This window comes from Trypanosoma cruzi, genomic scaffold, assembly GCF_000209065.1.
Source record: "Trypanosoma cruzi strain CL Brener 1047053516675 genomic scaffold, whole genome shotgun sequence".
NCBI lineage: Eukaryota > Euglenozoa > Kinetoplastea > Trypanosomatida > Trypanosomatidae > Trypanosoma > Trypanosoma cruzi.
In genome coordinates this window covers 91,020-115,068 of record NW_001849407.1, presented here as the reverse complement: position 1 = coordinate 115,068, position 24,049 = coordinate 91,020, and the positions used below count along the sequence as shown (strand labels likewise).

At 52.5% G+C, this 24,049-nt stretch overlaps 10 protein-coding genes and 1 pseudogene across 10 annotated transcripts, besides 30 other annotated features; 1 reads left to right on the top strand and 10 right to left on the bottom strand.

The window, feature by feature from the left end:
• Window positions 1–5,108: a sequence feature (areas not merged during assembly with more than two copies in the genome that could not be assigned to a particular haplotype).
• On the top strand, window positions 1,447–5,109 carry Tc00.1047053506627.130 (annotated as a pseudogene).
• Window positions 5,109–5,173: a sequence feature (haploid, non-Esmeraldo-like haplotype).
• Window positions 5,174–5,973: a sequence feature (heterozygous, non-Esmeraldo-like haplotype).
• Window positions 5,348–6,472, bottom strand: Tc00.1047053506627.110 (hypothetical protein, conserved; the record flags this gene model as incomplete). Its single annotated transcript, XM_805891.1, has 1 exon — window positions 5,348–6,472. The coding sequence occupies one exon, from the start codon at window positions 6,470–6,472 to the stop codon at window positions 5,348–5,350; it is 1,125 nt and encodes a 374-aa protein (XP_810984.1).
• Window positions 5,974–6,574: a sequence feature (haploid, Esmeraldo-like haplotype).
• Window positions 6,575–7,440: a sequence feature (areas merged during assembly that could not be assigned to a particular haplotype. This can correspond to areas where the two haplotypes were merged or to regions with more than two copies in the genome that were merged during assembly.).
• Window positions 6,580–6,617: a microsatellite.
• Window positions 6,920–7,456, bottom strand: Tc00.1047053506627.100 (hypothetical protein, conserved; the record flags this gene model as incomplete). The annotated part of the gene is made up of 1 exon (XM_805893.1): window positions 6,920–7,456. The coding sequence occupies one exon, from the start codon at window positions 7,454–7,456 to the stop codon at window positions 6,920–6,922; it is 537 nt and encodes a 178-aa protein (XP_810986.1).
• Window positions 7,441–9,129: a sequence feature (areas merged during assembly that could not be assigned to a particular haplotype. This can correspond to areas where the two haplotypes were merged or to regions with more than two copies in the genome that were merged during assembly.).
• Window positions 7,733–9,508, bottom strand: Tc00.1047053506627.90 (uncharacterized protein; the record flags this gene model as incomplete). Its single annotated transcript, XM_805892.1, has 1 exon — window positions 7,733–9,508. The coding sequence occupies one exon, from the start codon at window positions 9,506–9,508 to the stop codon at window positions 7,733–7,735; it is 1,776 nt and encodes a 591-aa protein (XP_810985.1).
• Window positions 9,130–9,365: a sequence feature (areas merged during assembly that could not be assigned to a particular haplotype. This can correspond to areas where the two haplotypes were merged or to regions with more than two copies in the genome that were merged during assembly.).
• Window positions 9,366–10,658: a sequence feature (areas merged during assembly that could not be assigned to a particular haplotype. This can correspond to areas where the two haplotypes were merged or to regions with more than two copies in the genome that were merged during assembly.).
• Window positions 9,739–9,762: a microsatellite.
• Window positions 9,766–9,816: a microsatellite.
• Window positions 9,869–9,951: a sequence feature (T-rich).
• Window positions 10,385–14,341, bottom strand: Tc00.1047053506627.80 (hypothetical protein, conserved; the record flags this gene model as incomplete). The annotated part of the gene is made up of 1 exon (XM_805890.1): window positions 10,385–14,341. One exon carries the CDS (start codon window positions 14,339–14,341, stop codon window positions 10,385–10,387), a length of 3,957 nt encoding a protein of 1,318 aa, XP_810983.1.
• Window positions 10,659–11,022: a sequence feature (areas merged during assembly that could not be assigned to a particular haplotype. This can correspond to areas where the two haplotypes were merged or to regions with more than two copies in the genome that were merged during assembly.).
• Window positions 11,023–12,432: a sequence feature (areas merged during assembly that could not be assigned to a particular haplotype. This can correspond to areas where the two haplotypes were merged or to regions with more than two copies in the genome that were merged during assembly.).
• Window positions 12,433–12,608: a sequence feature (areas merged during assembly that could not be assigned to a particular haplotype. This can correspond to areas where the two haplotypes were merged or to regions with more than two copies in the genome that were merged during assembly.).
• Window positions 12,609–14,554: a sequence feature (areas merged during assembly that could not be assigned to a particular haplotype. This can correspond to areas where the two haplotypes were merged or to regions with more than two copies in the genome that were merged during assembly.).
• Window positions 14,555–15,015: a sequence feature (areas merged during assembly that could not be assigned to a particular haplotype. This can correspond to areas where the two haplotypes were merged or to regions with more than two copies in the genome that were merged during assembly.).
• Window positions 14,571–14,606: a sequence feature (CT-rich).
• Window positions 14,810–15,844, bottom strand: Tc00.1047053506627.70 (uncharacterized protein; the record flags this gene model as incomplete). The annotated part of the gene is made up of 1 exon (XM_805889.1): window positions 14,810–15,844. The coding sequence occupies one exon, from the start codon at window positions 15,842–15,844 to the stop codon at window positions 14,810–14,812; it is 1,035 nt and encodes a 344-aa protein (XP_810982.1).
• Window positions 15,016–18,615: a sequence feature (areas merged during assembly that could not be assigned to a particular haplotype. This can correspond to areas where the two haplotypes were merged or to regions with more than two copies in the genome that were merged during assembly.).
• Window positions 15,997–16,032: a microsatellite.
• Tc00.1047053506627.60 (ADP-ribosylation factor, putative) lies at window positions 16,106–16,684 on the bottom strand (the record flags this gene model as incomplete). The annotated part of the gene is made up of 1 exon (XM_805888.1): window positions 16,106–16,684. One exon carries the CDS (start codon window positions 16,682–16,684, stop codon window positions 16,106–16,108), a length of 579 nt encoding a protein of 192 aa, XP_810981.1.
• Window positions 16,937–19,123, bottom strand: Tc00.1047053506627.50 (mitochondrial exoribonuclease DSS-1, putative; the record flags this gene model as incomplete). Its single annotated transcript, XM_805887.1, has 1 exon — window positions 16,937–19,123. One exon carries the CDS (start codon window positions 19,121–19,123, stop codon window positions 16,937–16,939), a length of 2,187 nt encoding a protein of 728 aa, XP_810980.1.
• Window positions 18,616–18,732: a sequence feature (areas merged during assembly that could not be assigned to a particular haplotype. This can correspond to areas where the two haplotypes were merged or to regions with more than two copies in the genome that were merged during assembly.).
• Window positions 18,733–21,039: a sequence feature (areas merged during assembly that could not be assigned to a particular haplotype. This can correspond to areas where the two haplotypes were merged or to regions with more than two copies in the genome that were merged during assembly.).
• Window positions 19,179–19,215: a microsatellite.
• Window positions 19,370–20,209, bottom strand: Tc00.1047053506627.40 (hypothetical protein, conserved; the record flags this gene model as incomplete). The annotated part of the gene is made up of 1 exon (XM_805886.1): window positions 19,370–20,209. The coding sequence occupies one exon, from the start codon at window positions 20,207–20,209 to the stop codon at window positions 19,370–19,372; it is 840 nt and encodes a 279-aa protein (XP_810979.1).
• Window positions 20,332–20,404: a sequence feature (T-rich).
• Tc00.1047053506627.20 (hypothetical protein, conserved) lies at window positions 20,834–22,168 on the bottom strand (the record flags this gene model as incomplete). Its single annotated transcript, XM_805885.1, has 1 exon — window positions 20,834–22,168. The coding sequence occupies one exon, from the start codon at window positions 22,166–22,168 to the stop codon at window positions 20,834–20,836; it is 1,335 nt and encodes a 444-aa protein (XP_810978.1).
• Window positions 21,040–22,061: a sequence feature (areas merged during assembly that could not be assigned to a particular haplotype. This can correspond to areas where the two haplotypes were merged or to regions with more than two copies in the genome that were merged during assembly.).
• Window positions 22,062–22,513: a sequence feature (areas merged during assembly that could not be assigned to a particular haplotype. This can correspond to areas where the two haplotypes were merged or to regions with more than two copies in the genome that were merged during assembly.).
• Window positions 22,396–22,428: a sequence feature (AT_rich).
• Window positions 22,514–23,232: a sequence feature (areas merged during assembly that could not be assigned to a particular haplotype. This can correspond to areas where the two haplotypes were merged or to regions with more than two copies in the genome that were merged during assembly.).
• Window positions 22,724–24,049, bottom strand: Tc00.1047053506627.10 (AMP deaminase 2, putative; the record flags this gene model as incomplete). The annotated part of the gene is made up of 1 exon (XM_805884.1): window positions 22,724–24,049. A coding segment is annotated over one exon (1,326 nt), but the record flags the coding sequence as incomplete, so codon positions are not given.
• Window positions 23,141–23,182: a microsatellite.
• Window positions 23,233–24,049: a sequence feature (areas merged during assembly that could not be assigned to a particular haplotype. This can correspond to areas where the two haplotypes were merged or to regions with more than two copies in the genome that were merged during assembly.).

Below are 24,049 nucleotides of genomic sequence, written 5' to 3'. Positions count from 1 at the left end.
GGAGAGGGAGACGCTGACCGCCGCTGACGGTGACGGTCTTTGCTGCAGGTGATCTGAAAAGAGGGTGTCGCTGGCGTCACGATCAACCGAGATGGATAGGGACCGCACCGCGCCCCTCTCTCTCCTCATCCTCCTCTCATTCCACTGCAGACACGCGCGGTGCGCGTCAGCGACATGATTACAAACAGGACGTCTATGAGTCAACAGACCGCAAGATCGTGTGGACCCTTGTCCCCCGTGTGTGGCAGCTGCCACCCTACTTTTTTATTCGTCCTTGTGTGTGTGCCGTGTGCGCGTATGATGCCGCTGCTTGCTGTGCAATGCTGACCTGTGCGAGCAAGAAAAGACGCCTTGACTGCTGGCGAGCGGCGATTTTTCCACCCCTTTTCCGCGCCACCACTACCATGTTCTTGGACGCGCCCGTTGACTGCCGGTTGCAACGCCGCCACGTGGTACTGTCTCGGCTCTTGTGCGTCTTTCACGGCATCGGGACTGCTCTGTGGTAGAACCATTTGGCTGCAAGAGCGGTGCCAATGGCCATTTTACTTTTAGCTGGGATCCTGCCACTCTGCATGGTGGTTGTGTGGGGCTGCGTTGGCGGTGGAAGGGCGATGGTGTCACTGGCGTGATGGCGTCTGCGCTTCTTTTTGTCGGTGGTTGTGATGTGGCGGTGACTGTCTGTGGCCGGATGCCGCTGCGTGCCACTGTGTTGCTGTTGCTTTTGCCTCCATTTCCTCTGACCGAGCAGTTGGAGATAAATTGGCTTGACCAGCACAACTATCGTTTCAAGGTGTTGGGTATTACTTGCGGTATTAGGAATGGTATTAGAGGGATAACGATCTGGCAGAATTGTGTCGCTGGATTTGCTATCTGTAGAAAGGGATTTGTTGGACAGGAGGTACGTTCGACGGGGCGAGTGCGACACACCACGACAGCTTTGTTTGTACTTGTTTGGGTCGGTGGATGCAGTCTGCGGTGGATGCGTGTCCGCGCGGCCGGCACCGCGTGCGGCGCAGGGCTATTGTAACTGTGCGTGCGGCGCTTCTTTTTGTGTTGGCGCTGGTTGCGGTGGCGGCGTGGATGCCTGCTGTGTATGCGGTGGTGCTGCGACTGCGGGGCGGCACGGTGGACAGAGCCATCACGGTTGGCCGCGCCGTGGACACGGTGCTTGTGGACGGCGTGTACATCACGAACGGCGTGGCTGTTGTGTTCGGCGTTGCGGCGATGCTTCCCGGCGCGCTGCGCATCGAACTGAGGAACTGCGTGTGCGACGGCGGTGCGCAGATCCACGTGCGGGGCTACAGCGGCGATACGGCGAGTGACCGGAGCCTGGAGGTTAGTGTGAGCGGGCTGTTCGGCGGCTACTGCTCGCTTGTGTTTGTGCACAACCTGCCGGCACGCACGAACGTGACGGTCCGTGACTCGACGATTGTGACGGCGGGGCCGATGCGCTACTCGCAGCTGAGCGGGCTGACGGACGCGGTGGCGTCGCCGCTTGTGCTGCACGCGACATCGCTGTTGCAGACGCAGCTGCGCGTGAGCAACACTGTGCTGAGGTCGTCGCAGGCGGGCGGGTCGGCGGTGTGGACCTGCTGTCGAGCGCGGTGGTGTTTGACGGCGTGTCGCTGGAGGCGTGTTGCTGGAGGCGTCGGGCGGTCCGACCGCGTCCGCGATGCGTGTGGCGTCCTCGTCGATTCTCAGTCTGCGGAGCCACTCGGTGTTCTCCGTGACGAACGTCTCTGTTGTGAGCGGCGGCGGCGGCCTTGTGCTTGGAGAGCGCCTCGCGGTGTCCGATTCGGTGCTGCGCTTCGTGGGCGTCGAGGGGTCTGTCGCGTCCTCGCTGGTGCGCTGCGACGGTGGGACGATCGGTGCCGGCGGGTGGCTGGACCTGCACGACGTGTGGGCGGTGGGCGAGGCGTCGTCTGTGGCATCGCTGTCGGGGGTGACGCTGAGCGGCGGCACCGTGTCGATTGCGCGCTGCGCTGCCACCGGCGCGACGCTTGTCTCCGGGCTGGCAATCACGAGCGGCGTCGTGTCGGTGCAGTGCAACCGTGCCGGCGGCCGGGTGCTGGAGAGCAGCGGCGACTACCGCATGGCCGGCCTGCCCTCCGTGAGTGTGGTGCCGTGCGACGGCTGTGCGGCCGCGCTGACGTGCTTTGATGCGCTGACGGCTTCGTTCTCCGACTGCGTGTGCGGCTGCCGTGCCGGCGGCGTGGGCGAGGCGTGCCTGCCGTTCGACGTGCCGCCTGCGAGGTCCGGCGGTGGTTCGCAGGGCTGCGTGAGTGGCGTGACGCTGACGGAGTCTGTGACGGTTTGTGGCTGGGTGCGACCTGCAGGGCGGTGAGGAGGTGTCGTATGACGGTGTGTTTCCTGGGGAAGTGGTGGAGGTATTCGGGTGCGGCACTTGCAACGACGACGCGGCGTGCTACATGCCCGGGACGGAGTCGGTGGACCGCGGCTCGTGCTCGTGCAGCTGCAAGGACGGATGGCATGGCGCGTCGTGTCTTCCCTTCGAGGTGCCCGACACGGTTGTGCCGCCCGTGGCGGAGAGAGCTGTCGACGGCGACACGAGCCGCGTGGTGGACCAGACGCTGACGAACCTTACGCTGAACGTGTGGAAGACGCACCACTGCTACGAGGGCGTGACATTCAGCGGCGTGGGTGCTGTGCTGACGTTTTCGTTTGACAGTATGCCGCTGCATCTCCCCATCAAAATCACGCTCACTGGATGCACATTTCTTGAGGGTGCCGTGCTGCAGTTTGTTGGGGGTGCTGCGGCGGCCGAGTCAGCCGGCGTCCTGATCCGCGTGAGCCAGACGGTGATGCGGTCCTCCATTGTCACTTTTTCACTTGCCCTCCCGCAGCACTGCGACATCGCCGTCACGGAGGTTGACGTGGTGCAGTCTTCCGCGGTCCATTTGCCGGACACCGTGAACAACATGTGGAGTGTTATGATTCTGCAGAACGTTGTGTTGACTGCAACTTCGCTGCTGGTCAGCAACGTCAGGGCGCATGCCTTGAGGTACGGTGGTTTTGGTTTGTACTCGTTCGGTACGCTGACGCTGGTGGGTGGCAGCTCGCTGTACGCGCGGTACTGCAGCCTTGATGGGTACGAAAACCTGTTGTACATCAATAGTCTCAGTGCGAATGACCACTCTGTTTTTGCGCTGCTCAACAATACGATGGCCTCCGGAACAAGCTTCCTGTATCAGCACCGCGGAGCTAGCGTGTCGGATCACAGCGTGCTGCGCGTGGTGGGGAACAGCGGTATCGTGGCCTGCGCCATCTACGCATACAATTTTTGGAGCGTCCAGCAGTCAAGCTGGCTGGATTGGCGCGACAACGACGTGGGAGTGGGTGCGATGTTCTGTTACTCCCTAATAACTACTGTGAACATCGACGGCAGCAGTGTGGTGACGCTGACGGGCTGCAATATGGGCTCGACGGGGTTGTCGGTATCCTTGCTGAAGCAGGCTGGGGACGGCTACCGGTTCGTTGCTGGGTGCCTGACTGTTCTTGGACGTGTGGTGACGACGGCGGCAGGACTGGAGCTGAACGGCATCACCAACGTGACGACGGTTGCCGCGTGCGGGCAGTGCACGAAGGAGGGCGACTGCTTTGCGCCGCTGACGACGGCGGTCAGCGACTGCAAGTGCCAGTGCGCTGCTGGAGGGCACGGCGATGTGTGCGTCCCGGCGCCTGTGCCTGCTGGCCTACCGCCATCGCCACCACCGCCGATTGGTGAGTGCATCAGCGACATGGTTTACCCCGAGGTTGCGCAGGCAGTGGGCGGCGGGCTGTCGTGGCTGTGCTACCGCAACGTGACGTTCAGCGGGGGCGGCATGATCCTGACGGTGCTGATTGGGGCGATGACGGGCGACGTGGCGAATGTCACGTTCGATGGATGCACTTGGAGGGACGGCGCCCTGCTGTTGCTGTTGGGCAACGCGTACGCCGCTGTGGGGTCGCTGAACATTGTTGTCACCGGCAACACGTTCAGTGACGCGTTGCTTAGCCCGGAGGGTGTTTTTCCACCGCACACGAACATCACGATCAACGGGAACCGCTTCACGGTCACGAGGCTGGTCCCTCGGTCGGGTTTGGAAGTTATGAGGACGTCGTGTGTTGCGATGAATGAGCTGGCGATCAGCAACGACTCCGCGGTGGTGCTCAGTGGCAATGTGTTTCAGAGCGTGAGGGCATCGTCAAGTGCCATTCACGTTGTCAGATCTGCGCTGAGGGTGTCGTGGCACTCCGTGTTTGCTGTGATGGGCAACACTTTTCACATGGCTGGCGCTAACGGCACTCTGATATATCTTGGAGGGTCTAGACGGTCCTCATCGCTGAGTGTACTGAACAACTCTGCCGTGGTGATTCGAGGCAACGCTGTGACGAGGCCGGTGTAGTACTTCATGCTGTTTCTTTGGGTATTTTGTGTGGAGTCCCGGTCAGCGGTTGTTTTTCGGGACAATGACATGCAAGGAGGCTCGGCTGTTTTCTTTTCAAGCCACTCTTCCTACATTTACTACAACTCCTGGCTGCAGTTAAGCGGCAACCTCTGCCGTGAATCCCCATCGGAAGCGTTTGCTGTTTTTAACCCCACGGTGAATCTCCGTGACTCCACGGTGTCTGTGTCCGGCAACCAATTCATTTCCAGCACGGTCACGCCGACAGTACTGCGGATACCCTCATTTTCTAGCGACCTCACAAACGGAGCGATTGTGGCTGCGTGCAACACTGTGAACGGCGAGGAGGAGGCGAAATACAGCATCCCGTCCGTGTACAATGTCACCGTCCTGACCTGCGGCGATCCATGCACCCTTGCGACGTCGTGCTTCCCTGCGTACACGACGACGGCCTCGAGTGATGGCTGCGCCTGCAGGTGCGCTGAGGACGGCCACGGCGATGCGTGCCTGCCCGTTGCTGTCACCGAGCCGCCGAGCACCGACGGCGCCGACTTGTGCGTGCGGGACGTGCGTGTGGATGTGGAGGTGAGCGCCGGTCTCGGGACGTCGGTGGTGTGACCTTTGCGGCGGATGTTTTGGTGGGCGTGGCGTCGATGTCAGGGAGCGTGCGCGGGGTGGACGTAAAAACGCTATTCGCGGCTAGCGCGCGGTGCTCCGCCGAAAAAAAGGAGGGCAGATGCTGCTCTAGCGCCTTTTCCGCAGTGCTTAAAAAAAAAAAAATGAGTGAAATGAAGAAACATATGCAGCAGCAGGTGCTCTTATAGGGTTTGAATTGTGGCACAACCGGAGTTCCGATCAGAACCCCCAAATCAAGGCAATGGCAGAAAGGCGAATAAGTGAAAAAAGAAAAAAAAAAGAATGCATCGGAGCCTCTCACGTTGCTACACCTCTTCGGTGATGTCTTTCTGTGCCGCGGATTCCCCGGGCAACATTGCCAGCTCCTCTGTCATCGCGGGGTCGAATACCACCGGATAGAACGGCCCCTGAATCATAGCGCCCGCCTGGAATTGGGTGGTGTGTGGCAGCAGCGGTCCGTTCTGGGTTGCGTACGTCTTACCGCCCATGTAATGTATAAAACAACAGCGCACGGCGTCCAGCGAGCGATTTCCGTGCGTAGCGAAAAGTGTGAGAGGATGGATGAGAAGGGCCTCGCCGCGCTTCATGTCCACCGTCGCTGGAGGTGTGTCCATGAGCATTTCGCTCTCTTCCTCGTTGGTGATTTCCCAAATGGTGTTTAACTGCTGTGCCTCGTCCTTGGCGGGATCGTAGGGAACAGAAGGAAGCAATCCGCCCTCTCGCCACCGGTGGCTTCCGGGAACCAAGCAAGGGGCTCCACGATCTTTGTTCATTGTATCAAGAGCAATCATGACCGTTACATGATTGACAGGTGTTGTGTGCTGCCAGCGGGCGTAATTTTGTTGCCAGGGAACGCAGGGTCCCTTACGGGCCTCTTTCATAAAGACTTCGTCGTACCATAGCCGAACAATAGAGTTGCCAAGAATCTGTGAAGCGGCCACAGTGATTGTGGGGAGGTAAATGAGATCATGCATGCCCCACGCGGCTCGCCACTGTCCCTGACAATAGAAGAGCGGTCCCTCTGTCAAATTGGCCAGCGAAGTGGCGTATAGCTTCTCCGTTTTTGGATGATGCTCCACATTGTTTGCCAGTTCATTCACTTCGTCCGCCAGCTTATCAACCTGCTGTGCATCAAGGACTGGGCGAGGTAGTTTAATGTAGCCAAGTTGGTGAAAGCGTTCCACAATTTCGGGGGCTATCACAAATTGACCAAATTCATCCACGTCGGGCAGCGTTCCGTACAAACAGCCGAGGGCACCATTGAGGTCTTTTAGGTCCTCTGGAAGTTGGCCCCGGAGAAACTTCAGCACATACGATTTTAATCGGCATGGCAACGAGAGATGCGTTGATGTCATCACGCGGGATGTTACAGCAGACGATCGCAGACGCCTCAGACTGCAAGCAGCCACGTGAGTTGCATGCATTTCCATAGAGAGAAGCGACAACACAGTTTGGATTTCCCCCCTCCAATGTGAAGGGAAAAGGACTACCAGAAGAGTGAAGGACAATTAAAAAGGGGGAGAAAAAAGAGGAAGGGAATAAAAATAAAAAGATAAAAGAAAATAATAATAAAAAAAGATGAATCTGCCACGGAATCATCCCTAACAAAGGAGAAAAAAAAAAAAAAAAAGGAAATTCCACCGTGAAAATTGCGTGGTGTTTCGCATTCCTTTTTCTTTTTTTTATCTGTTACTCGTGATTTACACCTACTGTACGACGTCACCGGCAACAATAAACCCCATCGCTACGCACACGCACACAAACAGTTGAATAAACAACCCATACGGGCGGGAGATGGTATATATGCAGTTATATAAGCCTGCATGGTGGTGGTGTGTGTGTGTGTGTGTGGGGGGGGGGGCACATTGTCTTTCCCGCTAAAGACCTTTGCCAATCTTCTGCAGTTTTCGCTTTTTCCACTTGTGGAAATACCCCTTCTTCTCCGTCTCATTGGGAGCGCTCTGCTTAAAGGATTTGCGTCCACGTGAAAGGAATCGAACTTCTTCTTCCAGTGCTTGGCCGCCCGTGCGAGGAACTTTGTGTGGGTTAATGGAGGCCTTCATGGCTGCTGTCGGTGCCACTTCCCTCTTACGACGTTCGAGGAACCGGTGTTTGTCCTTCTTCTGCTTGACTAATCGGCGGAGACGTGCCTTTTCAATGTCAAACGTGTTAAAGCGCGCTGAAGGCCGCAACGCTTTTATTCCCTGCAGAAACGCCTCGGAGGGGTGTGTGAGGTTCCGCTCCGGTCGAAGTGTGTTCCTCCACCACAACACTTCATTTTTGTCGTCGGCAGCGATGGCGTACATCATCCTAAGATGTGCATCCTCTACGCCGTCCGTAGCGCTTTTCTGAACGATGATATTCGTTCCTTTTATGAATTTCTTTCGTTGGCGAGGAACGACATTGTCAGCCATGACTCCCGCCCCCTTCGCCCCTTCTCAATTCTTGTATCTCGCTGAAAAAGAGCTCAAAAAAAATTCAACAACAAACGACAGCGGTAATAGCAACAGAGGGGGCAAAGTGCAACCAAACCTTCATTTCCAACAAACACTTGTCAAGACGTTTGAAACGGCGGCATGCGGCTCACCACGGCCACTCCTTTGAGACACACACACACACACATTGGCAGACTGATTTATTTATTTTTTTTTCCTTCACTCTTCGTTTCAAAACGCACTCCACCATCGATGTCATCGCTTGCATTCCCACGCCCTACGGTACAGATCGAGGGCTTTGGCGAAGTACTCAATAAGTTGTCTTTTTGACACCCAGATGTTACTGAATAGCCGTTTGTTTCTTTTCCACGCCGGGTTCGTCGCCGCAAAGTCTGGTTCGAGCTCCGCCGGATCTTGTTCAGCCACAAACGAAATATGTTGAATGGGCAGAACACCACCACCCGCTGCATCCCGACACATTTTATGGTACAACTCTGGCAGCGTCGCCCCAGCGGGAGGAACGAACTCCACCACGACTGAGCCCGGCGGCATCCAGACACAATTGGCGATTCCGCCACCGTGAGGCGCAATGAGAATATTTGTTTCCAACATCGCAGCGATCTGATCCACGTAAGCCATTTCCTCAAGAAAAACCCTCCTAAGAGATCCCCCCGTCATAGCCAGTACTGCGGCTTCGAGGGCGGGTATAACATCTTCTTCATTCACCACCCTTCGTCCACGAGTGATGTTGGGATGATTGCGACTAAGGTACAGTACATTCGGTCTTCGCGGTAGCCATTGCCATTGCCGCAGCTTCCATGCAAACCACTGATTGAATAGGATAGGCGAACGCCTGTCATATTGTGGCATCAAACACCGCAACGTCGTCGCATGGACTCCGGATACCGTAGCAACATCTCTCTTGTTTCGCTTTCTGAGAAACTGAAGGAAGCGGTGTTGCAACGCTATACGTGGCAGCAACCAATGTCGAAGCGCTGCTTGACTGAAGCTGTTCGCACTAATTCCCAGAATGGCTCTTGTAAAACACGTTGGCTCTGTGAACTCAGAGGCCTCAAGTACTGGCAAATCTATAAAGTAGTGCAACAACTCGTCTAACAAATGGGGTGCTTTGGGACCGCTTCGAGGCTTTTTGTCAACAGTTATGACCACTGGAGATTCACCGTCAAAGATCCCCTTTCTCAATCGATCCTTTATCCCAAAGTCATCACGCAATGTGTCAAAGAATGGCCCGAGGTTGTTTCGCCACAAATGATACGTTGAATGGCCACTCATACGGAATATGAACACTACCGGTGCAGTGACAACATACTTGCAGTGAGACAAAATTGAAACCCCCATGTTTGTCTTTCTTGGCAACTCCCGCACTGGAGTCCCATAGTACTGATGATGTTTTCCCAGCCACTCCCGCGCTCCGTCGGCCAAGAAGAGTAACGATGGTATTTTCCCCCTCTCCGCTTTGAAAGTGAAGAAGTTGCCATTTTGAATTATGATGTTCTTGACGTAGCACTTGCTATGAAAACCCCTTCTGACACAATGCGCACGGGTGGCTCCGCCTCTGGTCGCCAAACTTAGGGAAGCCAACTCCTTACTCGTGCAGGGTGCTTTGAAGGGTGCCGTACCATTATTGCTGTTGCCTACGGCGCACATCGGGGCCAACCGCGTTGTTTCTCCCACAGGGGCCATAAACCAGTCACAGCCCCATGCCTCAACGGAAGAGCCGTTATGCGATTTTGCCTCAAGGACAGACTCCCAATAGGGGAGAAGATCAGGCTCTTCCCCAACGGTCTTTGCGTCTTCACGCATCGGTTGCGTTGCCGCCGTCGTGTCCTGCCCGGCGGGTGTGACGTTCTCTTGCGGTTCCGCAAGTTTCCTCCCCGCGATAAAAAACACACACGTCCACAGTGCCATCGTGGCAACTACCCAGAGAAACCGCTGGCGTCTCTGCTTGCCCCGTCGTAATGCAGAAAAGAAAACCGGCTCATAGACATAGTGCTTCTGGGACTGACCCATGAAGCGGTCAACTGGAAGCCCTATTAAAACAACAACAACAACAGGAGTTCACAAACCCTCGAGCCATCATGACTACCAACAAAACAGTAAAGATGACAAATAACAACCACACTGATAAATACATGTAGACTTTATACATAAATAATATGAAATAATAATAAAAGTTGATTTCATCGATCCACCACCAATAAACATCCACATCGTCATCCAGAAAAGTTTTTAAAAACTATAAAAAAAAACAAAAACAAAAACAACTAATATATACATATAGATATATATAGATACATACTCTTATATGCATTATAAATTTTCAAATGTACAGAAAAAAGTCTACGGGCGAAGACCGGCACGAAAAGAGCGAAAAAAAAAAAAAAGAAAAAAAAAAAAAACAAAACAAAAGGAAAAGGAAGAAAGAAAAGCAAAAAAAACAAAAAAAAAGAAAACCAGGAGGAGGCATAAAGGTATCTTGCACGTGACCACTCGTACACCCACACCCACACACATACGCAAAAAAAAAAAACAAAAATGATAATAAACCCCCCATCCCACTTTGCCCCTCTTCTGCCAGAGACATGAAAAATACATCCCGTCTCTTAATAAGTGAAAACTTTTGAGGAACACGGTCCACCCACAGAGAGAAGGTATACATATGTATGTATGTATGTGTATGCAGTTCTCCGTCTTGCGAATTCACATAGAAGTCTCCCTATTTTTACATGATGCGAGGAGATTGCCCCCTCCCCATTCTTTTTCATTTGTTATGTCTTGGAAATAAAGAGAAGTTAAGGATGACGGTGTGGAAAAAAAAAAAGAAAAATGCCCAGATTACAATACGCTCAATTTTTTTTTTTTTGTTTTGTTTTCTTAGGATCCCCCTCAGCTGCCCTCGTAGCACAGTTCTTCACCGGGAGTAATGGGACGTTGCGCCTTCATTGTCACGCGACGCTCTCCCGAACGATCGAAGGAGGTTTTAGAGCACAATTCCAAATTCCCCAGGGGCATCGCTGCCGAAAAAATGGCATCCGCCTGTGGTGACGCCTTATTTTCACCCCCACCCATACTCTGTGGCGTTGCCCGTGAATGTGGTTCTTCCGACTCATGCGTAAGTGAGTTTATGGAAAGCATTGACGCCGCGGGGGAATCCCCTTTTCGCAGGTGAAGCGGGTTTCGCTGACCGCTTGGTGCAGCATCCTTAAAAAAGCGAGAGCATACATCCCCTCCAAATGCAGATAGATCTGTAACGAGACTCGTCAACGGACCCATGACCGCCACCAAAACAGTGTATTCCCGACAAATTTTTTTCCAGCCCTCTTGCAGATGCTCAGGAACACTGTCACCGACACCAACTGTGAGCACACATTTGGGTACCACACAGTAACTACACACACAAAAGTCCCAAAACTGCTCCATGAAACGTCGCTTTCCGAGAAACCCCAATAATCGACCAAAGGTCCAAATAGAAGGACGTTTCGCCATATGGAACCCGACTTTGCTGTGTTCTTCAACCAACCAGACCGCCAGGGACCCTACATCCGTGAGAAACGGTAGACTGCCCGCGAAGCTTTGATCACTGCCGCGCGACGCCAGCGTGGCATCATCCGATTGACTCTTCGACAATCGACTATCGCCACCCGCGCTCACGGATTCCGGAGAGAGCCACTGGAGGGGATCGGATGCCTTGGACAAACTGAACGCCACCACCTCATCGCGTAGTCTAGACTGAACAATGTCATTAATTGCACGCAAAAGCTCCACGGCGCGATCAAAACCACGGCGAATGCTTTGCGTTGTCGCTGCCGCCCCACTGGAGGCATCGTCGTTGTTTGCAGTACTTTTTACTGCAGGGGGTTCGCTCAGTAGTTCCCATACGGTGCTCGGTTGAAGAAGGTTTGTGTCAGCAAAAAACGGCACTCGAATTTGCTGCAGCACTTCCTCTGCCAAGCAAAGCCCGTGAATATCGTGTCGGTCTGATGGGGATGCGCCGCCACTGGTAAACCCCCTTGATGCGTAACGTGCCACAATCTTCTTGACGGCATCTGATCTTTCACGGCACCTGTGCTCCAACCCAATAAAATGGTTTTTTGGTCGAGAAAAGATATCATTCTTCGTTGCCGCTGTGGGCATGATAAGGTAGAGAACGCTCGCCAGAAGACGGCCCATAACTAGTAGTGGTGCTGTAATAGCATTTGGAGCCTTCTCCAAAATGGCGGTCCCCACTGATGCGTAATATGAGCCAAAGACGGCACGAATTTCTGGAATTACAGAACAACAGGCCTGAATTGAGCTCAAGTACAACCTTTCGCGCTCCATCATTGCTTCGTTGACGGAAGATGTTGAAAATTCCTGCCATAAACTCTCTCTAAGCGACCCAATGGACAAATCCGCGATGCCCAAACAGCTTTGCCGATTGTTGAGGCGACGACAAATGTTCACTAAACTGCGCACATCTGTACGCCTGAGCGGTACCTTCGCATAGGGGAGAATCTCCAAGAGAGAGGCATGAGTGTCGTCACCACCACACGGTGCGGCAGGGGAAAAGAAATCATGCGTCCTTGTCACTTCCCCCGTCATGGTACCGTCACGCGGTGGTGTTTCATCCTCGCTTTCACTCTCGTCCACAGGCAACAACGCGCACTCTATCCAGTGATACTCCAGCGCCGCGCGGTTACGGCAGATTTCATCACAATAGTGGTCTCCACACCCCGCCAAACAAGGCAGTGGCTTCTTCTCACTGAAGTTCCAGCGGACTCGATCTGCCATCGCCCTGCTCGTCTTTTCACGGATTCCCGCCAACAGCACGCTCTTCGACACGAGGGGGTGTCCACAATAGGCACAAAAGCGCGATCGGCACAACATCCATGGGTTAGCAAGGTCAGCATTATCGTCAGAGAAGGGTTTACTTGAGTTCTCGTACTCACAATCAGATAAGCTCCACAACAATACCTGTAGAGAAACCTCCTCAGAGAAAACAGTTTCGTCCCTTTCAAACCCCCGAGCAGCGCGCACCCGTAGATTGCGTAAGAAGTAATCCATCGGTGGTGACGACCCTGAAAGAATTTTCCGTAATGACGGTGGCGGAACACAGTAAAAAGGTAAAGGAGACGTCAAAATGTTGCTTAACCCCGGTACACGGACAGTCGTCGGGCGCCGCGGTTGACGATTTGTCTTTGAAATGTTGCTCCCGTCTTTAGCAGATCCCAAATCAGGGTTCGAAGAGTGACGCAAGCGTGGAGAAACATCAACTATGCTGTGGTTACCAAGGCTTCGATGGTAAAAAAAACGCACATGAGCTAATTGATAAAGCCGTGCAAATTGGGGACTGAGAACAAGACAACGCTTTACAGCCACCGCCGCAGTAAGAATAGCCTCTTTTTCCAATCCAAGGGCCATTAAACCGGAAATCACGCGTGTATACGCCTCTATACATATCGTGTCATGTGCAAGAGCCGTCATGGCATCCTCAAGACACTGTTCATAATGACCATCTTGAAAGTGTAGGAAGCTCAAAAACGCGTACAATGGAGCAAGTTCCTTTATTGCTTTACCGCTATTCCATAGTATATGTAGTTTATGCATTTTGTTTATGCTAGCGGATTCCAAATCCACCACATCTGTTTTTGACTGAACAATACTGCTGCTTCCCTTGTCATTAAAAGCACTCACGTTTTCTTTGCTTAAACAGCGGCGCTCTTCTTCATTCGGAGTTGTTAATGAATGTGGCTGAAATCCACCACATGAAAAACTTTCATTCTCCTGATCAAAAATCATGACAAAACGGCTCCGCCGATCTTCCGGGATAAATTCCTCTGTTTGACGCCTCGCATCGGTGCCCGGTGCTTGAGGATTGGATTGCAACCACGTGGGGGATGATTGCCGTGATTCTGCAATGCCTTTGCACACCTCTTTTTGTTGCTTCGAAAGATTTTGCCGTGCATCAATCACCGCCATGATGTGATTTGCAGCCGACTTAAAGTCACGATTTGCGACGGCCAAACTCACACACTCCAGCTTATCGTGCTGCTCCAGAAGGTTCTGCAACAACGATACGCAGCCACTCCTCGTAACAGAAAGGGATACATGAAGCACGTCGTTTGGGTTTTCGTTGATGAAGTAAGCACCAGACACTGCCGTGGTGGCAATTAATTGCGATTTTTCACTAGCCTCATTCGCCGAAAGGGTCCCTCCCGCGTTGCTGCGCGAATTTGATCCCAATACGGTCTCATGTGTAAGTGCCAAGACGGGGACGATGCCCACAACAAAGCGGGTAGGCCTTGGAGTGGGGCAGCCAACACCACCACCGCCTACTCCATCCGTCTCAGGCACAAAACGCGGTAGGGCGACATCCACGACACTGGCGCTTTTATCCCCCTCACCGTCCTGCCCCTCTTTCCTCATGAGACGATCTCCCCCTTCCTCCTTTTCCACTTTGCCACTATCATCATCAACGACTTTATTGCGTCTTTTATCGGAAGCACCTTCTTCGCCCCTTACTTCCCCAAAACACCTTTTAACGAGACGGCTTGAAATTACCGGCGGCAAACAGCGGTATGGAATGTCAAAGCGCACAACCAGATGCCTCTCAGTTTCACGCAAAACACTCCCCACTAACATGTGTTGCATTGCGCACTGTAAGTAAAGCAGATCCATCTCCTTGTCTTCCCAGATGAAGGCGTCATGATTACAGTTCTTCGAGGTGAGTACCACACGGCCACCTACTGTAGGTGCTAGGGGAAGCACTGGCGCTGGCAAGCTGCGCTGGAGCGAGCCGGAGCTAGATTCGGACACGGATATCTGATAACCGGGGGAACCAAAATTAAATTCATCAAACTGCATCTTCAAAAATTTGGGCTTTAATCACGCACTTTTTCTTTTCCCCTCCACGTACACAGACAGAGAACAACAACAATATAATACGGGTGTACACTCCCTCTGTTTGCTACTTCAGACCCTTGCAGTAACGTTGCACACCCCTTTTGTTCACGGGAAACTATACCGTACGCCAAAGGATACGGAAGTGCTATGGGAAGCAAAAAAAAAAAAAAAAAACACATACATGCATATTGGAGAAAGAGAAAGAGGAAGAGAAGAAGAGGAGAAGAGAGTTGGATCCACACACACACACGCAGACAAAAAATAAATAAATAGAATGAAACACATCAGACACAGAGATACACCCATTGAATCGTTCTGTTTTGGATGGGGTGAGAAATGGAGACCACGAGAGTGAAAATACAACCCCTCGAATAATTAACAGCATCGTTCTCACGAGACATGGAGATGACGGCATCGGCGACCGGGCTCTTAAATAACGACGCGGTGCTCAAATGGCAAAAATGTCGGAAGAGCCTCGAGCTCCTTTAGGCCATCCGAAACTGCATTGACGATACCTGCATCCAAGAAAGCCGTAGAACCCTCTGGATGAAGAGGTGGGGAAGCGGAATAGAAAGACAGATCTTCAGTTCTGCGAGGGAACGTGAGAGAAGAGCTGGATGACGATGGGGCAGGTTCTTCCTGAGGCTGATCTGGTGTCGTCACCGCCATCGGCCCGACGAGTGGCGGCCGAGAGAGTGTTTTCTGCCGGCCACTCATAAAAGACCCTCTCATCTGCTGAAATGCAAGCCGCAGTTCTCGCATTTCACCACTGAGCTGAAGGATGGCATGCTGCAATCCATCCATTAACTGGGCAAGCCCATGGACATGTTCGGATGTAGGCATGAAGGCCGTGGAGTGTGGGCTAGCCTCATGGTGGGCAGTGGATCGCGTACTGGAGGCAAGGGAGAAATTTTCCTCACATTTCTCTTCCAGGCGACAGTCGTTGGGGACGTTACTGCAGCAGGCGGACTCCAGCACTGGAGCACGATCCTCTCTGGCATGAAGCAATGCTGCGCATCTTCCTAAAGGAACTTCTTTTTTTCCGTTTTCAACGCTATTTTCCCCAGAAGCTGAAGGAATATCACCACCATTATCCGTAGTCCCCAAAACAGGAAAGGAGCCACCTATTGCGTCAACCGCCATCGGCAATGCTGATCTGCTCCTGCAACGATGAGCCTTGATACCGCATGGTTTCTCACTTTCCTCACGGTGAGACCACGAGAGTGCACGATGCACACGTGATTCGCTGCTTCTCCCTTGCCATCGATTCCCCATCTGTATTTCCATGCGCGGCACCGGTGAGTCATTGGGCTGCGCTTTCAAACATCTGCCCCAATTGCCAAAAATGCAACTGCCCTTTTCATACAACTCCTGACGGGCAAAAGGAAAGGACACAGAAAGCGGCAAGAGGGGCGCGCCGTTCGCCTCTCGGCACGACTCCATTTTCATCAACTCTAAGTTCATGCCGGCGGTCGGTGGAGTTTTGCTCCTCAATTCCCACTAACTCCTCTCGTCTTTGGAAACAGTGCGAGCCAGTAAAAAATAAGATAAAGGAAGAAGCACCAGATGAATTTCACTTGATGGCTCACTCCCCGCCCACCCCTGTTCTCAGCAATCAGCAACAACAACAACAACAACAACAACAACAACAAATAGGTATATGTAAGCACAATAAAAATAACTTGGAAGCAGAACATGAAATGAGGAATTCGTGCTATCATGTCATCAGGCTGCGGCTACCGCCTGATCCGTTACCTTCTGCGCTACCCACGCCATCGCCTCCCTCAGTGAGGCACCAGTCGCCGCACTGCACCCCATCAAAGTCCACGTGTGGTCCCTTACTGCTCCCAAACCCAGCGCCTCAATCATTTCCACCGGGCTCACAGCACCCCGCAAATCCTGCTTGTTCGCCAGAACTAACAGCACTGCTTTTCGGAGACACGGCTCGTTGTTTAGGAGCCCCTGCAGCACTTTCCTTGCGACGGCAAAGCGACTAACGTCAGCGGCGTCCACAACAAATATTACTGCGTCGGTCTGTTCATAATAGAGAGCCCACGAGTCACGCAGTTGCTCCTGCCCACCTAGATCCCAGCAGGTAAACTGAATCGTGTTGTTGTTTGGGCCATGTGCCACACTCAGCTGTTCCATGTTCCCTCCAAGCGTCGGTTGTGTCGTGATGGCGTGCCCGAGCTGCAGGTGATACAGAATAGATGTCTTACCAGCATTGTTGAGGCCTAAAATCACCAACTTGTAATTACGGGAAGGGACAAACAGTGACCAGAAACTGCTAAACAGGGTTCCCATACATATATATATATATGTCGTGTTGTAGAAAACCGGACCGAGTTTTCGCCTTTTCTCCCTTCAAAAAATATGAAAAATAAAAAGAGAGAAAGAAAGTGACAATAACATGTGTGGGGCAGCAACGTCTCCAAAAAGATTTTTGAGTCATCATGGAGTAAATAGAAAAATAGAATAAAAGCCACAGAGAACAAGAACCATATCCATGAGTCAGGGTCGTGGCCACCGGCTGCATGTGCGGTAACCCTCCTCTTCTCACGAGTCGAGCGACGGAAGCAGTGCCTTTTTCCACATCGACTCAAACCGACGCTCATCCCCACCAGACCACACGTTTACAACCTTCAGTGTGAGCTGTCCCTGTGTGGGATGTACGGTGAGCACTTCACACTCCACCACCGCCCCTATCACCACGTTTGGCAGACTGTGGAGCACTACGTGTGCAAACTGCAGTTCGGGAATGTAGATATCGGACACATAACGGTATTCACAGCGCCGTTGCTGCCACCGACCAATAAATGGCACTGTTCGTTTTACACTTTGCAAATTCGAAGAGGTCGCATAATCACCAAATTCTTTATCCTCTCGGATTTGATCCCAATGCGAGGAATCCATAAAACGTGTGTACTCCGGCGCACTTTCCACGCCACGTGTGTCGCCAACCAGACAGATAAAGCGATACTGACGATTCTTTTTGAGGATGTTCTGCTCAATATGTCTCAATACCCAGTAGCGTTGGCTGTTATCCTGTAAAATCCTGGACTGCTCCTGCTTGTTGCTTATCATTGAACACAAAGTGGCCATGGTGTATTCTGCAATGGGCTGCTCAATCATCGCCACTACCGCCCTTTTCTGCGAAGAGGTCGGCGCTGCACGGCCCCTGCTCTGTGCGGAGGTGCGCCACAACCACATCTTTAACTGATGGTGCACCAACATGTCCGCATACCGCCGCAAAGGACTTGTGCTATGGGTGTAGTTATACGTGTTAAGCCCTGCATGGTAGATAGGTGTGTGAAAGTAAACTGCCCTTGTGACGGCGCTCAGCTGCCGAATTGCGTGCTGTATCGCCTCGGCAAAATAAACGTACTGTGGGTCCAAGGATGCCACTTCAGTGACACCCTGCGGCTCACTATACGAACGCGCTGCCTCATGATCCATTGAAAGCTCCCGTGTGCCGCGGTATGGGATAGGCAGATGGTTCGCCTGAGCTACACGAGAACAAACCTCATTCGCGGCGATCATCATCTCCGCGACAGCTAAGCGAGCATCTTTTGTGGCAACAACTTGGTCCTCTACAGATAACACACGTGTTGCCTCAACCTTGATGTGAGGTTCCGGGAGGTTTGCGTCGATAAAGTGCTCAAGAGAACGTGCTCGACGCTCCTCAAGCCGTTTTCGTGCTGCGAGGTGGATACGGTGCAGGGCGCGGACGTCTTCCGCCTCCATCCAAGACGGGCGTGCAACTTCTTCTGTTCCTTCTTCCTTAGCATCATACAATACCTGGACCTCATCGTATGTGATGCGGCGTAGCTTCCTCAGCCATCCAACACTAATGCTGTAGTTCTTCAGTTCTCCCGTCACCTCGTCAATCTGAAAACGAATGTTAAACGTCCGACAAGGCCGATCCTCGCGTAGTGTCGCCGCCTCCACGATCGGCTTTGGTAGCATAAAAAAGACACCTTCTGGCAGGTAAGTCGTTGTTGTGAGAAGCCGCGCAGTGAGCTGTTCCAGCGGACTGTCGAACGGGCAATACACTGTAGCATCTGACACGTACACGACAAAGTACTCCTCCCCTGTGCTTGGATCCGTGTGCACCCCAATCGCGTCGTCCACTTCCGATGTTGTAGCAGAGTCAATGGCATATGCGGGTCCATCCACATATTGCCGAATAGAGTCAAACGGATCACCACCGTCCTGCTGGAGCTCCTCCGTCAAGTATGGCTGCATATGCGACAGCGCACTCGGTGGGTAATGCAGTTCCCCAGAAAATGCCACGCGTCGCAAGTTATCGCCCGGTTCGACGTACTGCAGCACCTGAAGGAGACACTCCATCTGCTGCGGATCCTCAACGCTCTGTGGGGCGCCGTGAATGCAGGCAAGAACTCGATTCAGTTCACTCAACGCCTCCAGGGAGAGAACGCCTTCACCAGCCGCGTACCGCGCGAGAAGTCGAAAAATACGCGCCTCGCTCAATGCATCAAGAGGCCGCACCGGAAGCGACCACACTTCCCCAAGCATGCGTTGTAGCCTAAGCAGTTCCTTATCCAACGCAACACTCTCGCGGGTCATCTTGGGAAGAGACGGAGAAGGTGTCGTACCACCGGCTTCTGGCGTGGGACTGTAGCGCTGCAATAACGAGCCGAGAATAAACTTCCGTGTCCACGTCCCATTTAAGTAGGAACCAGAAAACTGCACAAGTTTGACTACACGTCTCGGGGCACTCATCCTTTACGCGCTTCTTACTCGCATGAATTGCCAGAAAAGTATATATATATATAAAAGAGAGAGAGAGGGAGAGAGAGAGAGAGAAAGAGAGAATGTATTGGTGTATATGTGTCCTCTCTGCCTGCAGTTTTACTCTGAAGCAAGAGGTGCTCATCTCCTCTGAAATGAAGGAGTACTCTCTATTCTTCACCGTGATTCGTAATTGTTTCCTTCTTCCCTCACACTTCCCATTCTTTGTTCCCCCAACTAGTGTGTGTGTACGTCGGCCTCCTGTTGACTGGCTCCAAGTTGGCGCATGTTACGAAAATATGCTGCCTTCTGCCGGAGCATTACTAACTCGTCATGCGTGTACTGCTTGCCTTCCTCACCTTCTAACAGTCCCAACGTTGGATTGTGTGTGAAGGCCGCTTCGAGCCTTCGAAGACGCTCTATAAAGTGTGCGGACACTCCCCTTGCTCGCTTTACCTGTTCTATGTGATCCGGTGACAGGCGGCAGAGGAGATTGTGTCGCTTCTGCTCAACATGCTTGACCCAATCGTTCAAATGAAAAAAACGGCGGACTAAATATGCGTCATAGACCGTCTTCACAGTGGGGTGCAGGCCGGCATACACGCGATCCAATTCAGCGGCAATCTTCTCCTTTTCTTTCTTGACGTGAGCAATTTTTTCATGAAAGCGCGGGTGAAGTGGGTCTTCGTGTAGTGTCTGCAACTCCTCGGCAAGAGGGCCGTAGCACTCGTAGCACGTCCTCAGGCATTTGTACAAAAGGGCATGACTGGAGTTAAGCTGCGCGTTGGGCTGTTCGTTGGTTGGGGGGTACTGCATGTGTCGCTTTAGGTAAGTGTCGCTGTAGCCGACCCACTGTTCCGTGTTCAGCCACTGCTGCTGATCGCCTTTGGTGCGAGGGAGCGTGTCCACGCCGTCTGGCTGGACAATGTGCGGGTTGTGCAGGTAGCGGTGGAACTGATCGCTGGCCTGAAGTCGCCGTGCGGTGCAAAGCGAAGTGCAACACAACGGTGACGCGGCAACGGCGATGGAGCTCCGCATGACGGGGCGCAAACAAACGACACGCAGACCGACAGGCATGCTTTTTTTTTGCACCCACCTGCACACCTCCAACAATAATAATAATAAAAGTTTTTATTTGCTTGCGAGACAAAAAAAAAAAAAAAACACCGCCCTCGCCGACAACACACCCACGCAACGAGAAACAAAAGAAAAAAGATAAAAAGAGAGAAACAGAAATAAAGGGAGAGGGAGAAAAAAAAAAAAAAAAAAAAAGAGGCACCTGGAGCATACACGCACGCACGCACCACATAACTCGCGTGCTAAAATATGTTTTCTCGTTTTTTCCCCTAAATTTTCATCACATGCCAGTCTCGTTTCTACTGCGACGGTGTGTGTGTGTGCCGCCACCACCCACCGCTCGTGCATTCCGCAAAGCAGATGGAGTCACTTATTCTCCACTTCCATCACCCTCTTCTACTTCCCTAACTCGCACCATGCCCCCCTCTCCTCCCCGACTGCCATGCCCATTCCCCATTCCCCATTGCCCAGCTCCCCCTCTCCCCCTATTTCTCCCTCAAAAAGCAATTCCTCACGCACATACGGCTACACCATTTTCCGCCCTTCCCTTTTTTTTTTTCTTTTCTGTTTTACGCCATTTCACTTCCTTCTCTTCATGATGTGTTCACGTCTATTCTCATACCTTTATGCTCGCTCCGCCGCGTTGTGTCGTGGGGCGTTGGGACGGCGGAAAAACACATCACGATGACCCATCTCTTTCGTCTGCTTCGCGTCATGGAAGTGCGAGTAGATATCCTTGAAAGGCGTGTAATATTTCATCGACTGCGGATTCTCCGTAGTGCCAGCGCTTTCCCACATTTGTTGCAACAAATCGTCCCAAACTGCACGGCCAATGTTCCATGCCGCTTGATCAGAGCGTGGACGGCGCCACTCGCCGTATTCGCCAACCATACGCAAAATTGGCTTTCGGCTTCCAAGTGGAGCATCCCAGGCGTTACTGAAGGCAAATGGACTGTCCCCATCCATCTTGAAACGCTGCGCCCGAAATATTCCGTGGCCCTGAGATATGGTCATGCTCTCCACGACATTCTGGTGCACTCGCATCCTAGCCTCGCGTGTGTGACGGCGTATCCAGCTTGGCAAGAAAAACCCTTTGAACTGAATACCACGTGCGATTGCATCCATGTTCGCAATCTGCATTGGCTTCCCGCTTGTGCTACCGTACGTGACGCATACACCATTGTCTCCTAACAAGTTCACAACACTAGATGCATAGTTGCCACATGTGTGGTTCAGCAGCAACTTTGGTGGTGGCACATCTGAAAGAAGTCGGCGCATGTAGTTGGTACGAACGTAGTTATATGGCACGACCGCAAAGGCCCCCCGCATCTTGAAAAAAGAAACCAAGTGTGCATGCTCTGTGCGTCCCAGCTGCAGCGTTTGAAAAAGCTTCGCACCACGAGCTCGAATATACCCCTGACAAATCTGCGCAACTGAAGAAGAGGCACCAGTCTGAAGCACCACATCATTTGGTTGTAGACTCACAAAGCTGTTTGTCAGGTGGTACGCGGTATGAAAAAGCGATAGTGAGGCAAGATACTCTATATCCACATCTGCGCGGTTTGGCACAACGTCCAGGTTGTCCGCCTCTGTCACGATGTGCGTCGCCCACGTGCCAACAGCCGGATTGTTAACCCAGACAAGATCTCCCTCCTGCAAATTGAGTGTTGCACTGGCCCCAACCTCCTCCACAACACCAACACCCTCCACACCGGCCACTTGCGGAAACCCAAGCGCCTTGACAGGCCCGTGGTTTCCGGAGATCATGTTACGATCGTGTCGGTGTACTGGGGCTGCCAACATCTTCACCACTACCTGCGAGCCACTACGATTAAATGGCACACGAAAGCGCTCGTACTGCAATACCTTCTCTGGCTTGCCGTGCCTGTGGTAGCGCCATCCCGCTGCGGCAACGGTGCGTACCGTCGGGAGGCCAAAAAGGGAGGCCGAGCGCCGCATCCTTCCTTTGACCCACTCTCTTTTTTTGTTTTCACGGTCAGACCCCCTCCTGTCCGCTCACCACTCCGTTATGGGGTCTGTCCCCTCGATATTTATGCGCTGAAAAAAAAAAAAAAAAAGGAAAGAACGAAATCGGAAATTTTCAATAAAAAAACACTGATACCAACAAATCAGGTTTTCCCAAACCAATTGCATTTGCCTGGGTATTTGGGGTGAAAAGGTGCCAGTAAATAAATAAATAAATATATATATATATTTTTGCTGTTGTTTTCTTTTTTTTGGTTCATCTGCAGCTATTTTACATAAAGGCATAGTTTTTCTCTTCCTTCTCCCTTTTACTCCACCTGCAGGAAAACGTCGTATAGTGAGGTACACTTGAAACGCGGCGGCAGAGATAAAACTAGGGTGGGGGTGGGACAAGGAAATAAACCGTCAAAGCTGGAAAAACCACGATCATTTAAAACTCCTGTTTCCCCTGGCGTATGCTACGGAATGATTCTAATAATTATGGGTGTCCAACACACGCCCCAGTTCTTTTTCTCTGCTCAGCAGCTCCTACTGAAATAAATGCGGTAAAACGGCTGCAGATCGCTGCACATCGACTTCCCGTGAGCTGCGCTGAGGCGGTGTTGGTGGTTGCTTCGCGAGAGAATGACCCTTTTTCGGGGATGCGCCGTTGAAACTTGTGAGAGCCAAATCGGTGCTGATCGGTGGTAGAACCGAGGTGATGCATCCTTTTTGAGAGCCCAGTTTCTTCTGAGGGAATTGGGAGTCATTGTCGCCGGTTTTCCTGCTCCACATGTTCTCCTGGAAGTTCACCAAGGCTGTAGTGACGGCGGCAATACCTTTGGCGTCACTGCCGAGGGTGGCACTCATCGCATTGGAGGCGTTGTTCCCGCCAGCCATCGCACCCAGGTTACCCATAGTATTGAACTGCATGGATGCAGTCCGCCCATTAGATTGACCTTCATTCTGTTGCACCTGCTCCTGTTGTTGCTGTTGCTGTTGCTGCTGGGAGTTAGAATCGTCCGCGTCATCTCCGGCACCGTCCCATGTTACTTCTTCGCCTCCACCTGCAGCGCCACCGGGGCTACACAGAACGGAAATAATCGTCGAGCCAAAAAGACGCCCCAAGGAGGTCTCGCCAATCTGCTTCGCAACCACCGAGGATCGTTTCTTCCCTTCCGATTCCATTATTTGATCCCATCGTCCTTCAAAACTTCGGCGGCGCATCTGTTGCGCCTGTTGATCTCGTGCCATCTCTTCCGCAAGTTTCTCCGTCAACTGTTTATTCTGCCGCTGAAGCTCCGTAAGTGTCTTGGTAAGCTCCTCTAGTTGCCTCTGCATCAGCAAACGTTGTTGTTGCAGCTTGTCAATATCCGCCTCCTGTGGCTGGGGATTAATGATGCCACCAAGCGGCACCTCCTTCTTTTTTTTAACCGCCTCAAGGAACTCGGCCTCTCGTGCGCTCTCCTCGCTAAGAGTGAGGAGCGCTTTGGGGAACTCGAGTCCGCAGATGTGCTCCAAAAGCCCAATCTCTGAGTGATACGTCTCAAAGCGATACGCCACTCGGATGTCAGAGAGGTGCGTGCGTGATGCATCGTTGCTTCTGCTGCTTGAGAGAAAAAAAAGATCCCCTAGGCGCTCGCGTTTGAAGGCGGTGTCGAAACCAGAAAGTAGCACACTATTTCGTGCAATCTCGCACATGTCATTCGGTCCAAGTTTCCACACTTTGGAGGCGATGGAATACTCCTCCAGTAGCGGTTCCTGCGTGTGGTGGAACATAAGCGGACTGTCTGTGCTCAGCGAGACCATTAACCCCCGTCGAAAGAAGTGCGGGAACGGGTTGTCAAGGTAGCCAAGGACCTTCGTGTTGTTACT